Here is a 16,963-nt window from a genome sequence, read left to right on the forward strand (position 1 = left end):
CGTTTTGCAACCCTAAGAGAGACCGTTAGAAGCATTAGCTGGGTCCTGGTTGATAACAAAACTAAACTGAATAATCCCTATCATTCCCTTAAAAAAAATCAACTGACAGGACGCGAGTTGAGACTCAAATTCTAATCCCAAAATTTTAAGTCCTGTTTTGGGATCTGAATATGGATATGGATATGATGTACCTCACAGATGGCAGTAACCTGCTGAAATTCATAAGCAGGTCACTTCATAGTTAGCAATACGTAAATATTTTTTGGAAAGTATGAATACATAATTAAAAAATATCTTGCATAAAAAAGAAAAAAATTAAATAAATATCATTCAAAATTAATTTTATGAAATGAGATTAATACATGCTTATGGATGCACTGAGAATTGGTTTAATGAAATGTTTTCTCGACCTTAAAAAAAAAAGAAATTGAGAACTAGATCGATCTGGTAAACTCACATCTAATTAATTTTTTTTGAAAAGTATATTAGGAAATATAATTCTTTGAGTTCTAAATGTTTTAGCCGAAGGTTATTTTAGGCATTAAAAAGAAACTAAGTCGCACCATTTTATTTTTTGTTAAAAATGCATTCAAAATTTGCTAATATGGTTTCAAAGCCGAAAGTCAATACCGGAATTCTTATACCTGACCGTATCTGGATCTGGTGAAAAACCACAGGTCGGGTCCAGGTCCTGCTCACGTTCAACCCGTTGAAAAAATTGGGAATTCACGAGCGTGTGGGACCCACCTGGGAAACTCATCCTCTAACAACCATTTATTCACGTGTCAAGCAAGAGATCAAATGACCAAACTACCCTCATACCTGTCGCACGTGCGACAATGTTCCGGGTACTTCCTCCCCCCCCCCCAAAAAAAAAAAAAAAAATCATCCTCCAGCCACCCATCTCTCCACGTTTCAACAAGAAATTCAACTTTTTCTCACGTGCGGTGATCTCTCGGTGTGTGTGGGGGTAGGGACTCTTTGGTTGGTTGGCCAATGTTATCAGCATCGGTGCGTATTGTATCGTCCTGTATTAGCCGATACGAATCGTATCGGAATAATTTTGATACGCTGCAGGCTTGAATTATTTTTTTAACAAATATATAAAAGAATTTAATATTATTTTAAAATTATTATAATAGTTTTAACAAGTGTCACGTTATGATTGGGCCAATACAGAACTATTCAGCTGAATATCGGTATCCGATACAGTTGAATCGGTGGCCCAACGATTCAGGGCCGACACCGATACTGACAACATTGGGTTGGCCGCGCCAACACGTGAACAGAGAAAGCAACTAACTCTGAGCCCAACCCTGACCCCTCCCTCATTCCTAACCCTCTTCGGTCTCCCTCAGCAAACGTCTCTCAATAAGCGTTCGCCCATCTGAGAATTTAATTGTTAGTTTCCTAGTTGACCCAAATTGCTGTCAATGGAAGGCCCCCTCTAATTGAAATTTTAGCTGTCATTGAGGTTATTTCATTCATTTTGATTTATCCCCCTTCTTTTTCTGGATCCAATCTTTTGTGGGTATTTCTTGGTTTCTGTTAGTTCATAGGGAGGATCTGCTTTCCTGAATCAAAAACACATTTTTACTAGGAATTTTTTGTTTAGCTTGGGAGTTGGGTCTGTCTCAAACTGTTGGAAGGTGTTTCCTTTCGTGTGGAATTCTTGCCATTGATCACTTTCCTTTTTGTTGTTTTTTTCTTTTTGGAATTTTTCTTAGGTAAGAATTGATTTTCAAAGTGTTTTGGACGTTTTGGTTGTGAAATATTTCATGATTATGATTTTTGTTGATCTTATAAGAACTGGGTTTTTGTTGGTATGTTAGGATTTGACCCTTATTGCTTTGATTAGATTTTGGGGCATTTTTTCTCTTTCTTGTATTTCTTTTTTCATGCTTATCTTTTGGTTGGTAGAAGTGAATTGGTTGTCCTGACAGATTAACTTCTCATGGGCGAAGGAGATCCCCAGGAAGAAGTAAGATTTCTTTGTCCTGAATTCTTGATTTTTGCCTCCTTGATCATTTTTTTTATATTCGTTTGCATGTGAGGCTGCTTCAATCATGTCATATTATTCTTATGGTATTTTTTTATCCCTGTACTGAAAATTTGGAAAACAATTGTTTTATGAGATTTGATGATGATGCGTGATTAATGACAGATCTGAACAAGAAATCAGATAAATGTGGGATCTGTGATCGATTATGATGTTTTCCTTTTCATTCTTATGTTACTCTTGGAGCGTTTCATGGGAGCAACACTCTTTGACAGAATTAGGGTTACGGCTGTTAGTTCGGAATATCAAGAACTAACCATTATCATAAAGGACTAGAAAATGTAGCAATGATTCGAACTATTCAAAATTAGATTTTGCCATGGTATGTGGAGATAAGCTGCTTTACTAGATATTGAAATAATAAACAGGATTTTAGTAATTTCTATCCCTAGTTTGAGCAGGGTATGTTGACAATAGTTTCCAGTACTTAAGCATATAACTTGTTTAGTATTTCCTGCTGGAGCCAGACTCTTATAGACATAGTTGGTGTGCTTTCGCTATTGAGGAGTTGAAAGTTGCAACATGCAATAGGGTAATATTCATGCATGTGAAATAGTAACCATATTTATGAGAAGGATCAACACATGCCAAGCCGAAGATAGAATCCACCATGTTTATGGCAAAGAATTTGGCTTGTGTCTCAGGGAGGATTTATGCTAAGCACGGATATGTAGTCTTATTCCTTCTTATCGAGTTTCCTTTAGGTGTAGATGGTTATGTTGGCTTCATCACTCATGGTGAGAAATGTTCTCCTTGTTTCACTGCTTTCCAAATTTCTTTTGTAGCATGTTTTGTGTCTTCAGTGCTTATGATGTTCAAATCTTTTTGCACTATATCTTACATCACAGTCACTGAAATTTATCTTTTCCTTTACCTTTTTTTATTTCCTATCCTCCATCTCAACATTCAAGGTAATGCAAATTCCTTTTTCTTCATTCACAAGTTTTGAGTGTGAACTTCTCATATCTACAGTCGATATGGCTAAGTACTTGGATTCAGGCATAAGGAATGGATAAAATCTGAAATTGGAGGTCTGGTATAGAAAAATGTTGCAGAAACCAACTTGGCTAGATAAAAGGGAAGAAATGAAGAGTTCTCTGCTAGAGGCTTTTCATGTGTTAATGGAAAGCCATATCTGGAAATAAGAAAGGCTCATGTAAAGGTGTGCAGGTTTTCAAAAATATAAAATTATAAGCTGAAAGTTTTGCAGATAAAGGATTTAATAGTTGTGCCACATACTGCGTCGTCTGAAGCTGCAAAAAGTTAGAGGTATCATATATATATATGTATATATATATATATATTCATATATGAGTGTATATGTATATATTATATTTTTTAACTGTTTTATTATTGTAATAGGTTTTGCCCATGTAGGGGCATTTTGGTCATTTGTACACATGTAATAAGTACTGCCCATTAGAGGCATTTTTGTCTTTGTTCATTTTTTACATCTTTTGTCTTTTCCCTCTTATATGATGGTATATTGGACTTTGTCCAATATAGTCGTTGGGATCCCTGCAACGGCTATATTTATAGCCATCGGGAGCATCCCAACGACTCTATGGCCCTTTGTAATGTCTATATAAAGGTGTTAAAACCCCTTATTGTTGGCTAATGTTTTCTTAAGCATTCTATCAAAATAAAGATTATTATTTTTTATGTTTTTTGTGTTCTTTTGTGTATGCTCTTTGGTGCCTCTTGTGATCTCATGTATTTGCCATTGATTGGCTTGTGTATTATCCCTTTGTGAACTTGTGCTTGTGCACATTTAGGCTCTTTGTAGCCATTGTATGCACTTAAGTGCTTTTGTATTGCCTTTGGCATTTGTATTGTCCCTTGTATGACTTGTTCTTGTGCTTATGCACATTATGATTTTGCCTTCTGCTTGATTTCATTATATGTTATCAGAGCCAAGAAAATTTTCTTGGTATTTTTTCTCTTTGGGTCTCGAGACTCTTTGGTTTGAGTTTGTAGTTCGTAAAGAAATTGTGATCGATGTATGACTTGGATTCAAGGGAGATCTTGACCCTGTATGTATCTTAAATCTTTACTTTTACTTGAGTTGTCTAAGCACTCATTTTTCTTATCTTTGAAAAATTATTTTTTATTTTTTAAAGCTAAACCTCTAAATGCTTTTTCAAATTTATTGTCGGATTTATTTTAAAAAAATATTTATTAAATGTTTTATAAGGTTTCTAATATTTATTTGGATTTGTGAAATGATATTTATATATGTGTATGCTTTTATGAGATCTAGTTTGATTTTTAGGTTTTTAAGCTCTCTTTATTTAATATGTATATGATCTAGTATTCTTGAGCATGTATTTTTGGCACTTAAATGCTTTATTCGGGCAGTTCATGGTACAAATATTAAAACATGTCTCTATGGATGGCTTTAAATTCATGTCTTTTCATTTTTTAGGGTTGTGATCTTTTGTTGAGGCTATTGCCTGTGAGCATGACTTATAAACTTGTGGTATTTATGTTGAACTCCTCCATAAGGTTTATGATTGTATTCTAAATGTGCATTTAAAAATTTTTTATCAAAAAATTTATGTTATTGTGTGCACCTTGTTGTTATGGAGCCAGAGTTAGTTGTTGAGGTGAGTTATGTGTGCACCTCTATCTTCTTGTCAGTATAGATTGCCAAGTTTATGAGTGTTGTATTGACACTTGTTTTGGCTCTAACTGACTGTTGATTGACCTCTGGTTGTATGAGTTAGTTATATAACTTAGTTCTTATTTGGCCTTTGTTGTTTATTGGATGCTCATATCGATCTTTATTAGTGATGACTCAATTGTTATTTTTTTGTAATCATATTGGTCCTTATGAATTAGATCTCATATTATTGCAATTTTTTTGCTTTGATTTGAATGTTGTTTTCAAATCTTCTTGCTTATTGACATCAGTTTGTTTTCATTACAATATTTTTGCTCATATTGTTTTCAAAGTGCAACTGGAGTGTTGTGCGATCGTACAATGTCATTGCGGTTGAAGGGAAAGTTTTATAGGACGACTATTAGGCCCGCTTTACTATATGGTACGGAATGTTGGGTTGCCAAGAGATATCATATTAAAAAATGAGTGTAGCTGAGATGCGTATGCTGAGATGGATGTGTGGAAATACAATAAAAGATAAGATTCGGAACAAGGAGATACGTAAGAAGGTAGGAGCTGCACCCATTGAAAATAAGATGAGAGAGAATCGTTTACGGTGGTTTGGACATATTCGGCGAAGGCCTAATGATGCTCCAGTTAGAAGGATGGAGAAATGGGAAAATATATTAGTTAAAAGAGGTCGGGGTAGGCCTAGGAAGACATGGATGGAGGTGATAGGAAAGGATATGAATGCTTTGAACCTCACCGAGGACATGTCATTGAATAGAAATGATTGGAGGAGAAGGATTCATGTGGAAGACCCAAAATGATTTTCTTTTTTGGTTCATATCGCCGACCCCAATTGTTTTGGGATGAAGGCGTAGTTGTTGTTGTTGATTTCTCCATTCTTTCCTCTTATTTGAGTGACCTTTTTTTGTTGGATAAGAGATTTTGTTTTATCAGTTTGACAACCATGGTTGTGGTGAGTTATGTGCACCCATTGTAGCTGGTGGTATTAATTGCAGTTTTACAATCATTTGTCAGGTGAGGGATATGCATCTCTTGTGGTTGTAGCTGATATTTATTGTTATTTTAGATAGTAGGTGTTGTTGCTGCATGGTCACTGGTTTTGTTATTGCTGACATTTGTGTTTGATCTCTTGTCCTATGCACTGATACACTTGAATTTTGAGGATGTTGAGTTGGAGATCAAAGTAGTGATTGCTTGTAATGAGCAAATTGGTGTTGCGATTTATAAATATCACTTCTTTTGTTGTGATTTATTGTATGTGGGATTTTTATAATCTCTCCATGTGTTTTCTAATCATTTCCACTGCTTGTTTGCCCTTGTATGGAAAAAGGTTATTCATTGAAAAAATTTCATGCATTTTGTGTGCATTCACTCCTTAATAAAATTATTATTTTTATGCGTGTCCTCTTGGTCCTCAGTGGCTTTTATGCTTGAACCCATGTTTAGGCTGTGTGTGACTCTTTTGCCTCTTGTGCACGAACCCTATCAGGTTATCATGCATTAATTTTTGTATGAATTTAATTAATTCTTCCTTTTTTGTGATATACTTATTGTCATGTTTCTCCTTCGAGTTCTTATATTTAATATACTTATTGTCGCGTTTTGATTAATGAGATGAATCTTATTTGAAATACTCAAGCCTTTACGACTTTATCGATTATATCTTACTGATATTTTATGTCTAAAATATGTTCAAAATTTATGTTTTCTTGAAAAATATTCTGTTCTTATGATTATCATTGTCTAAATGTGAAATTCTTAAGAAAAAAAGATTTTGAAGTACATTTCTTCTGTCTATCTTAATGGTTATTGTACCTTGCTTGAATTGTTGCTAATGTTTCTAAAATTTTAGAATTATTGCTTAAAGTGCATATCTCAATCATTGATAGTTTATAATACCTTTATGTTATGTTGGGGAACTTAACCATCCTCTCTCTCTCTCTCTATATATATATATTATATATCCGTCTACATTAATTTGTGTTATTCTTGTTCAAAATATATATTTGTTTTTAAAATATATACATATATCCTATAACTATTTTTTTATCTGTTGGGTTAAAACGTTTTCTTTTAATAACTATTTGGATAAGTTATCTTTCTTTGTGTAGTTGGAACCTTTGTTTTGTTCTCTCTGAAGGTTCTCAAAGATGATATGGGTTGAGAAAAGAATTTTGTTTTTGATGCATCATGAAGATGGAGATAGCTGATGGAGGCATTTGGTGAAGGTTATCAATGAAGACTTGGATCCTTCCCTTTGTTTTGTATTTCCAAACTTTCGGTAATCACATCGTAAGTTTGAGGGGAGTGTTAAAATGTTTTGACTCTCTCTCTCTCTCTATATATATATATATGAGTATAATATATATTTGTTAACTGTTTTATTATTTTAATATGTTTTTCCTATGTAAGGGCATTTTGGTCATTTGTATACATGTAATAAGTACTTCCCATTAGGGGCAGTTTTGTCTTTGTTCATTTCTTACATCTTTTGTGTTTTCACTCTTATATGAGGGTATATGACCCTTTGTAATGCCTATATAAAGGGGTTAAAACCCCCTCTTGTTGGCTAATGCTTTCTTAAGAATTCTATCTAAATAAAGATTATTATTTTTTTATGTTTTTTGTGTTCTTTTGTATATACTCTTTGGTGCCTCTTGTGATCTCAAGTATTTGTCACTGATTGACTTGTGTATTGTCCCTTTGTGGACTTGTGCTTGTGGCACATTTAGGCTCTTTGTAGCCAGTGTATGCACTTGAGTGCTTTTGTATTGCATTTGGCACTTGTATTGTCCCTTGTAGGACTTATTCTTGTGCTTATGCACATTATGATTTTGCCTTCCGCTTGATTTCATTACATGAAGATCCTTATTGTAGGGTCATGTTGATTTCACAAAAACTTGAAGCATTTGTGGATTTTAACTTTGGTTTCTTTGAAAATGACATGTCCATATCACTCGATTATTTATAAGATCTTGAATTATTTGATTGCTTCACGAAAAGCAATGATAAATTATATGACCACATGCTTCTTAGTGCCATTTCAAAGATCTCTGTGACTACATGTTCTCCGAAAAAAGGATAAACACCTAAGAAGTACTTACATTTGGTATGCAAGCACGTATTTCACTGCAAAAACACCTTCCCCCTCTTAGCATGATCTTAAGTTAGCTATGTTATCAACCAAATCCACATCTGAACTTGGGAAAATTTTAGACTTAGCTTGATTTTTTTAAGGTTTGTTTTCAGTTGTAACTTTGTCTATGCATGGATTATCTGTTATTTCATTCACATCAAGCTAAAAAGGAGCATGATTAGACCATTTATTTTTTCCTTTCTGCAATAAAGTGTGTGGAGCTATGCATGTATGTTTGACATTATATTTTGAAATTTATCTTTTTGTGTATTGTTAATCCATAAGTTCCTTCATTTTTAAAAGTCTTGATAGTGTTATGTTAAATTGAAGCTGGTGAAAGGAACGGTCAGAAATTTAATTCAAAGTTAACATGGACATCAAAATCTCACAACTATCATAATTGTCACATATGCTAACCAAAGAATGCTACCTGCTTGATAGACAATCAACCGTGTCTTTTTTCATAGTGGCTGGGAAGAGAGAACCAGAGTTACTAGAAATGCCAAAGAAAGTGGGGAAGCGCGTTTCGGAAGCGCAAAAGGTCGTGCTTCCGAAATGCGCTGGGAAGCACAAATTTTTTTTGGGAAGTGTGCTTCCCAATTTAGGGGAAACGCACTTCCCATTTATGGAAAACACACTTCCCATTTATAGGAAACGTGCTTCCCTCTTTTTTCATTTTTTATTTTTATTTTTATTTTTTCTCTCTTTTTTCGCTTTTCCTCTCGCTTCCGGTTCACTTCCTAGGTCGCTTCCGAGACGATTCCTGATTCGCTTGTAAGTCGTCTCACGCTTCCCGCTTCCTAAAATTTTGAATGTGCCTCACTTCCCGCTCCCGCTTCCTTGACTGGCAACTCTGGGGAGAACTTTAACTAAACTGTGGTGCAACGTCATTTCTTGCTATGAAAATTAACAAGCAAAATTTGTATATCACTGGAGTAGTTCTTGTTTCTGCTTGTCGCATAGCTACTATTGTGACCTAATACCGTTTGGATATCTTTTTCATTCATTGGACTCTAAAGCTGTATATTTAATTTTTGAACATTCTCAAAATTTCTAATAATAATTTGAACATTGCCTGAGCCTGAAACTCTAGGAATATGGTTGGAACAATCTAAATGACCTGTAAAATGTCTAAATCTTGAAATTTAGAGACTATGTACCATAGCCATAATAAAGTACTCTTGGAGGGAATGTCATGATAGGGTATGGCTATGCAGCTTTCACATTATATTTTTAATTGGTCTTCATGTTTATATATTTGTCCTCCAAGGATCAAAGCAGGGAAAACTTCTAGACATCAACACATTATCTATGCTTTGAAGTCTTACTTTTGCACATGACTACCCTATATTGGCTGTGATTTGTACTTTAGCTGACTTAGTTTGATTGATGTAATCATTTGTTGCATGCATTCTTGAGAGTAGCTTCTATCCCCAAACTGATCCATGTAATTTTTGCTCGTAGCTGTAATAAATTGATGGTTATGTGGTCACTCATACATAGAACTTGGATAGACTATGGGGTTTTTAATAATAGCTCAGAATCTAATTCAGGTGCTGAGCAATGCCGTGAAGTTAGTGTTTTAGTCAACCTTAGGATTAGTAATTATTTATACACTATTTTATTTTATTTTTTCCTTTTTTCTTTGGAGAGAACGACTGTTCTTTAATCTATGTTTCTGAGAGTAATATTCTTTAGATTTCTATGTGTCTTTCATCACCAGCAAGGGATCTAGTTTTGCTGGTGATGAAAGACACAATGTTTCTTCCATTCTGTTCTCTTGCTTTTTCTTGTAAAAATTTTGTCCCCATATGGTGGTTATCTTGTTAAATGTTGCTACTACTAATTGTGCCATTGATACAGGGAGCTTTAATGTGCTATTTTTTCTTTGACTCTCCAAATCTCTTAATATTAGTTTAGCATGTTGTTGGTTGATAAATTATTTTCTCTGTATGTTCATGATGAGTGTACATTAATTAAGAGATGATGTTATTTATTTAAGTACAATCTGACCTCTTTATTCATATTACCTTACCTAATATGATGCTTGTATTCCAGTGGGAAAAAGAAAAATACCCTGCTCAGCATATTTTGCTTATGAATTTTTTTATTCAGTATAAGAAATAAAAGAATTAGATGCACCTTTCTGTGCATAATATGAAGTACTGCCCATTCTAATTAGCATGGTTCTCATGGATAAAATGGATGCCTGTCTATACTAATAAAAGGCAAATTATCAAACTGATGCATATTTGGTACTAAACATGGTCAGTGAATCAACCTCATGATAGTATTTGGACATTTTCTCAGGAGAAAAGTGGTTTTCCTCAGAAAAATCATTGGATTCTTAAGGATAAAGGCCACATTCTTGTAGCGCAGAAATGATGCTGTTTCCATGCAATCAGCGCTATTACAGCAGCCCCCACACTGTATCCTGCTGAAATATGGGATACTCTTGAAACTCTTCTCATTGAGACAAGAGATCCATTTTTCGATGTGACTACCCTGTTTTCAACAGAAAGATAGTCTGATGTGGAGGGGTCTGAGTTTGTTTCCCTGGAGAGAGAACACAATATTCTATTTGGAGCCTCTTTCAGTCCTCCACAATGAAAAAAATCGAACACTTAGTAAAAGTGAATTTACAAAATGCCATAATTACATGATAATATCAAAGTGATATTTTCATTTTTTCAATTTTGTGAGAAATTCTGGAGCTTTTTGTTAAAAAGATTTTCTGATAAATTTAGGAAAATGGTGAGCTTTATGGCGGTTCTAAATCATTATGAGAACCACATGGTATGAGTGTGACATACTTTGTATAGAAACATCACATGGGTATCTGCAATTTATTAGCAAGAAACTTCTTTGGAGACTTCGAGACTGATAGCTCTTGTTAGAAAAGTTCTCATATAATGTTAAGATGAAAAAATTTAAAAAAATAAAAACTTGAAATTTGGAAAAGCAAAAAATTATATTGATATTGGGAGAAATATGAAATGTTTAAACCAGCATCACATTATCTTGACAGTATCTTTGGAATGTTATTGTCTATATGTTGCTTTCTTATTCCACATATGTAGAGCATATTTATGTTGTTTTTTGTTGTCCCAAATGGTGTTCATGAGATTATTTTTCATAGATAATGAGATATTGCAAGATCTGTTGGATTCAAAAGTTCTGTTATCAGAAATTTTCCATGTTTATATAATTTTCTCTGTTTTGCGCACACATCATGACTGGACAATTGTCTGATATTACAAAAGGTGTTTGCAAGATGGCGACCTGAAGAAGCTTGCAGGCCAATTATCGATGAAGCCCCTGTATTTTATCCAAGTGAAGAGGTAAAGTTATGGTCCTTATCATTTTTCAGTAAACATTTTTTTGTCATAAATCAACCAAATGTAAAATCATTCTTGTTGCAGGAATTCAAAGATACACTTAAATACATTGAGAGCATTTGCCAGAAGGTGGAAGCATTTGGTATATGCCGCATTGTGCCACCTTCTTCCTTTAAGCCACCCTGTCCTTTAAAAGAGAGAAACCTGTGGGAAAATTGTAAATTTGAGACTCGAATCCAAGAAGTTGACAAACTTCAAAATAGGAAACCAGCAAGAAAGAAACCTAAAACCCGCAACAGGAAGAGGAAAAGGAGACAGTCGTGGACAATGGTGCCTCGTAGGCGTAACAATGCTAAACGATCTGAAGTCAGTGAACCTGCAGCTTCCGATGAGGATGAGAGGTTTGGGTTCCATCCTGGCCCAGAGTACACTCTAGAAGCTTTTCAAAAATATTCAGACAATTTTAAGGAACAATATTTTGGAGTTAAAGAATCCTCTAAGGATTTATGCTCCAGTAATGATGGATCCAAAAGGAAGGAATTGTCAGTTGAGGATATTGAAGGTGAATACTGGAGATTAGTTGAGAAAGCATCTGAGGAAGTTGAGGTATCCTTTATTCTATATCTGGAAGCTGGTTATCCATGTCCTTTATAACTTAAATTGTCATATCAACTTAAATTGTCATATGTTCTTGTAGGTGCATTATGGTGCTGATTTGGATACTGAAAAGTTTGGCAGTGGGTTTTCAAAGGCAGCTTTGACTTGTCAAAGTGATTCTGATTATTATTTAACATGTGGTTGGAACTTGAACAATTTTGCACGCCTTCCAGGATCTGTACTTGCTTTTGAACAGGCAGATATTTCTGGTGTTCTGGTTCCATGGCTATACATCGGAATGTGTTTCTCATCATTTTGCTGGGTAGGTCGATATGGGATCTATAATCTGGTTGAAACTTGCGCTTTAACTTTTCTTCCCTTGGTGTAGGATCAGACACTGTCCCACTCTTAATAATACGTGTTCTACAAATGGATTTATTTATGCTATACTAGACAGTTTGTTATGTATACCATTTTTTAGTGGCATTAATTGGTTTTGTGTTGTGCTTCTGCTACCTTCTTTTAATGTGTTTCCATATTATGGTAGCATGTTGAGGATCACCACCTATACTCATTGAATTATCTCCACTGGGGGGATCCAAAGCTATGGTATGGGGCCCCAGGAAGTGATGCTTTGAAGTTGGAGAATGCAATGAGAAAACATTTACCGGATCTGTTTGAAGAACAACCTGCTTTACTGAATGAACTTGTGAGTAACAATTTTTTTCTCCTCATTAGAAATTCCTTGCATCTTAGCATACTTGCTGCTCTTACTGCATGGTATTGCTCATTTCAGCTTTCACAAAGAGTTCTTTCTCTTTGCATATAGTTTCTACGAAGGAACTGACCATTTATGGGATTTCTAAGCATAGGTTCAATGACAAATGCGACTTATCCACTAAGCTTCCTGACATTGTGACTAAGAATGTTTTAGAACTGACTTGCTGCCTGCCTCAACCTGGCATCAAAACCATCTAACAAAGGTTTGGCATTATTGGTTTGGAATTTTATGGAAAATAGTATTGTTTCCTACGAATAACAAAAATTGAAAACCACATGTACTATAATATTGTAAATAATCAATGTTAAAATGTTGACATAGAAAACACAGTGTAATTCTTTAGGCCCAAAATGTATTTTGAAGTTTGTAGTGTACTATCTTCTTCTTCACTACGCCTTCATCCCAAAACAATTGGGGTCGGCGATATGAACCAAAACTCATAGTGGTTCATATACATAGGGTGTGACTAAGTTTTTATGCTGGTTGTCACTGGCCTAACGCAACCCTCCTCCTTTATCCGGGCTTGGGACCATTAAGTTTGTAGTGTACTATGTGAAACCATAATCACTTGTATCGTTCAAGCCTTCAAGGTATTATCTCAGTGAGGGTATTTCTCGGAGAGATTTTCAAAAGTTGAAAAATCTCTGGAAAATCTTGGGAGTTTAGAAAATTAAAAAATATAAATAATAACCAAAAAGATAAGAAAATAATAAGTTTTGCATTATTTTTCTTCCAAAAATATAAAGAAACAAGTTTTAGAGGTTTTAAAAATATAAAAGAAAAAAAAGAAATGCAAACTTAAAATATAAAAAAAAGAGTTTTTCCCCAAAAATATCATGATATTATCATGATATTTTGTCTTTTGGTGATGTTTTCAATATATCATGAGATATTTCCGTTAATATCGGCTACCTTAATATCATTATTTCTCACGATATTTTCAAAATATAGCTGATATTGGTGACAGTGTGTGAACTTAAGCTGTGGTCTTCAGTAGGATATGTGGGCTGGAAGGGTCAGGCATGGTGCCTGAAGTGTAATTCGAGATGATTGAACCATGTGTAGTCTATAAGATTACTCCATTGTTGGCAGCTGATATCTGAAGTTAAAAATTGCTAATCACTTGATTACAAAAGCAATGTTCTGTTACAAGTTTGTTTTATCAATTTAATGTTTAATCCTTCCTATTATCTTTGAGGCACAACACATTCAATAGATCACAAATGCACAAAGGCATAAAAATAATATAGAATCTTTATTTAGAGAACTCAAAATCTTTAGAAAGAGCTAATGAACTTTATGCATGCAATTATGTTAATCATGCACATGAAACAACAAATGAAAAGATAATAACTTTTATCAAAGATGAGTTAATTAAATTTATGCATACCACAATGTGGACACAATAATCAATTAAAAGCACAATTCACTTACCCATCCTAGAGTGTTTTTAAGTATAGAGGACCACATATATATATATGTTATCAGTGAAATGCATGAATTTTATCGATAAATATTTTTTCATACAAGGAAGGAACAAGTAGTAAAGAATCTTAAAAGATTCATTAAAGAATTTAAAAGATCCTATATGACAAAGGGAATGATATAAGCAAGTCAAAACCAATTTACAGAAGATGACAAATTTAAAAAATCTCATAATATCGAGAAATGGTATTTTGCAAACTTTAATAATGCAATGCAAGGTGCATGAAATTATTTCAATTAATCATTTCTCATAGAAGAGAAGATGAGTTTGACAATTTTGAAAAAATTCTCAAACATTTGATTGAGTAAATTAGAGCATCAGTTTAACCATCACAAGCAATCACCTCCTGTTCCTCTAAAGTTCTAAACATCAAATATCAAGTGTATCAGTGACTAAACCAAGAGCATAAATAACATGCCACTAAAGGGCCAAAACACACACGAAGGTGTATAAAAACACTTCTTGTCTACGTATAATGACACTTGAAACGAGTGTATCAACGACTAAAACAAGAGTACAAAGCCAACAATAGGCTAAAAATCATACACGAAAGTGTGAACAAATGTAGTGACACTCAAAATCAAGTATATCAGCTACTAGAGTAAGAGTACAAAGCCAACAATGGGCTAAAAAACACACACGAAGGTGTGAATCAAGATTTCTTGTCTACATATAATGACACTTAAAACAAGTGTATCAGCTATTAGAGCAAGAGTACAAAGCCAACAATGGGCAAAAAACTACACACGAAGGTGTGAATCAACGTCTTTTGTCTACGCATAGTGACACTTAGATAAGAGGCCTAAAAAGGAAAAGACACCCGAGGTAAGAAGGCTTGTAATGGAAACACTAATGCAATTTAAAAAATATCAATTTAGACTATATTTCGAAACACCATGGTTTCAAAGTATAGATAGTCATCACAGACACACATAATTAAAAGCATCCATAATAAAATCGATGGCCAAAGAACAAAGGAGTGATACAACACACTCACAATCAAAGATCCCATAACTGTCAGTTAGAGTCAAACTACAAGTTGGCAAACTAAAAAGAAATAAAACGAGGTGCACAAAACTCACCCTAATAAACATCTCTGATTCAACAATAATAAAGCCAAGAAGATTGATGCATCATATAAAAGTTTGTGATGGACAACACAAATACCATAAAAAGGCAATGAATACTCACGAAAATCATTTCCAAATAGGTGAGTTCATAAAAGGAACCGATATGAAAAGATAATTTCAAATTAAAAAAATCAATAATGGTAGATGACCAATCTTAGAAAAAGTGCAATCATATGCATAACAAGTCTCATGGCAACCTTTTGAATAAACATGAATCATGCTTAACATAATCAATTCCGATAAAGGAATAGATGCACTAGAGCACGTTATGTACAAAAGATCTAATAATTTTAAAGAGAAGACAAGAACATATTGTCTTAAAAGGAATTCTTTTAAATCAAAAGTCTACTATGAGACAAACAAAGCATGTAATATATTAAGGAAATAATACATATAAAGTTTTTAGAACTTTTTACAATCTCAAAAGTAAACATAATTACTATCAATCATGAATACTTGAAGCAATAAGATAATCTAATAACTCATAGCCACATAGGTTATATAGAAGCTATGAAATTATACCAAACATAATTCATAATGCAATCTAATTTTGTGTGACTATGACACATTTTTTTTAGAAAAAAATGAGTTAACATTATAAAATGCATTCAAATAATCTAGTACAAGATTTACTTTCTATATAAAAGTCAAATCACAAATATCGAAGATCATTCTCAAGCATAATCAACCGAGAATGTTTTTCAAAGAATTAGTTTTGCATAATGAGAAAAACATCTTAAAGTTAACATTGTAATGAGATATGCGAAAATACAAATTACAAGGGATAACACGAGGATTTCATAAAGAACCAAATATTACAAGCACATAAAGTGCAAAATACACAAAAACCCACTAAGGGTTAAATGCTAAAAAGCAAAAGAAGAATATTATTGAAGGAAAAAATGAGAGAATCGTTGAAATCATATGAGTATGCAAAGATATCCATGATATTAAAGAAAACAAGATGACATAAGGTGTACTTCATACAAATTTCTAAAATTTTAAGGAACTGATAGAATTCATAATGATTACCAATAATTATTATGATAAAACCAAATGCATATGTCAAGGGAATTAGCAATATAAAAAGCATAATCTTTAAGATTTAAAGCAAAACCATATATTCTTGAAAAATATAATATACATAATTAAAACCTATGTCACATGGGTGCGGGTGCGGGTGCGGGTGCGGGTGTGGGTGCGTGTGCGGGTTGGGTGCGAGGATGCGACACTTCCAAAAAACCCGGGTGCGGGGGTGCGGCAAAAAAAAAAAAAATATATATATATATATATATATATATATATATATATATATATATATATAAAGTCCAAAAGTTGGACATAAATGACCCTGGGTGCGTTGACTGCACCCAGGGTCAGGTTGACCGCATCGGGTGCAGGTGCGGGTGCGGCACCTAATTGGAGAATCCCTGTGACATATACAACAACAACAACAACAACAACTACGCCTTCATCCCAAAACAATTGGGGTCGGCGATATGAACCAAAAAAGAAAATCATTCTGGGTCTTCCACATGAATCCTTCTCCTCAAATCATTTCTATCCAATGCCATGTCCTCGGTGAGGTTCAAAGCATTCATATCCTTTCCTATCACCTCCATCCATGTCTTCCTAGGCCTACCCCGACCTCTTTTAACTAATATATTTTCCCATTTCTCCATCTTCTAACTGGAGCATCATTATGTAATGAAGTGCCAAATGAAAAGAGCAACGTCTCCAAGTGAAAGCACGGAAGCACGCACATACACAAGATGCCACTAAAGGGCAAAATAAACCACAAAAG

At 34.0% G+C, this 16,963-nt stretch overlaps 1 protein-coding gene across 3 annotated transcripts in view; it reads left to right on the forward strand.

Annotated features, from left to right (window-relative positions):
• Nucleotides 1–1,419: 1,419 nt before the first annotated feature.
• LOC149844890 (lysine-specific demethylase JMJ14-like) overlaps nucleotides 1,420–16,963 on the forward strand; it is a 46,673-nt gene continuing 31,129 nt past the window's right edge. For all 3 annotated transcript variants that reach the window (XM_089995346.1, XM_089995347.1, XM_089995348.1), the window contains exons 1-5: nucleotides 1,420–1,981; nucleotides 11,091–11,168; nucleotides 11,250–11,771; nucleotides 11,863–12,084; nucleotides 12,310–12,471. In XM_089995346.1, the coding sequence (XP_089851472.1) occupies nucleotides 1,955–1,981; nucleotides 11,091–11,168; nucleotides 11,250–11,771; nucleotides 11,863–12,084; nucleotides 12,310–12,471 (1,011 nt within the window). In that variant the 5' untranslated portion in view covers nucleotides 1,420–1,954. The remainder of the gene's footprint in view (nucleotides 1,982–11,090; nucleotides 11,169–11,249; nucleotides 11,772–11,862; nucleotides 12,085–12,309; nucleotides 12,472–16,963) is intronic.

Source organism: Nuphar pumila, chromosome 2 (genome assembly GCF_984573655.1).
Source record: "Nuphar pumila chromosome 2, dmNupPumi1.hap1.1, whole genome shotgun sequence".
Taxonomy (NCBI): domain Eukaryota; kingdom Viridiplantae; phylum Streptophyta; class Magnoliopsida; order Nymphaeales; family Nymphaeaceae; genus Nuphar; species Nuphar pumila.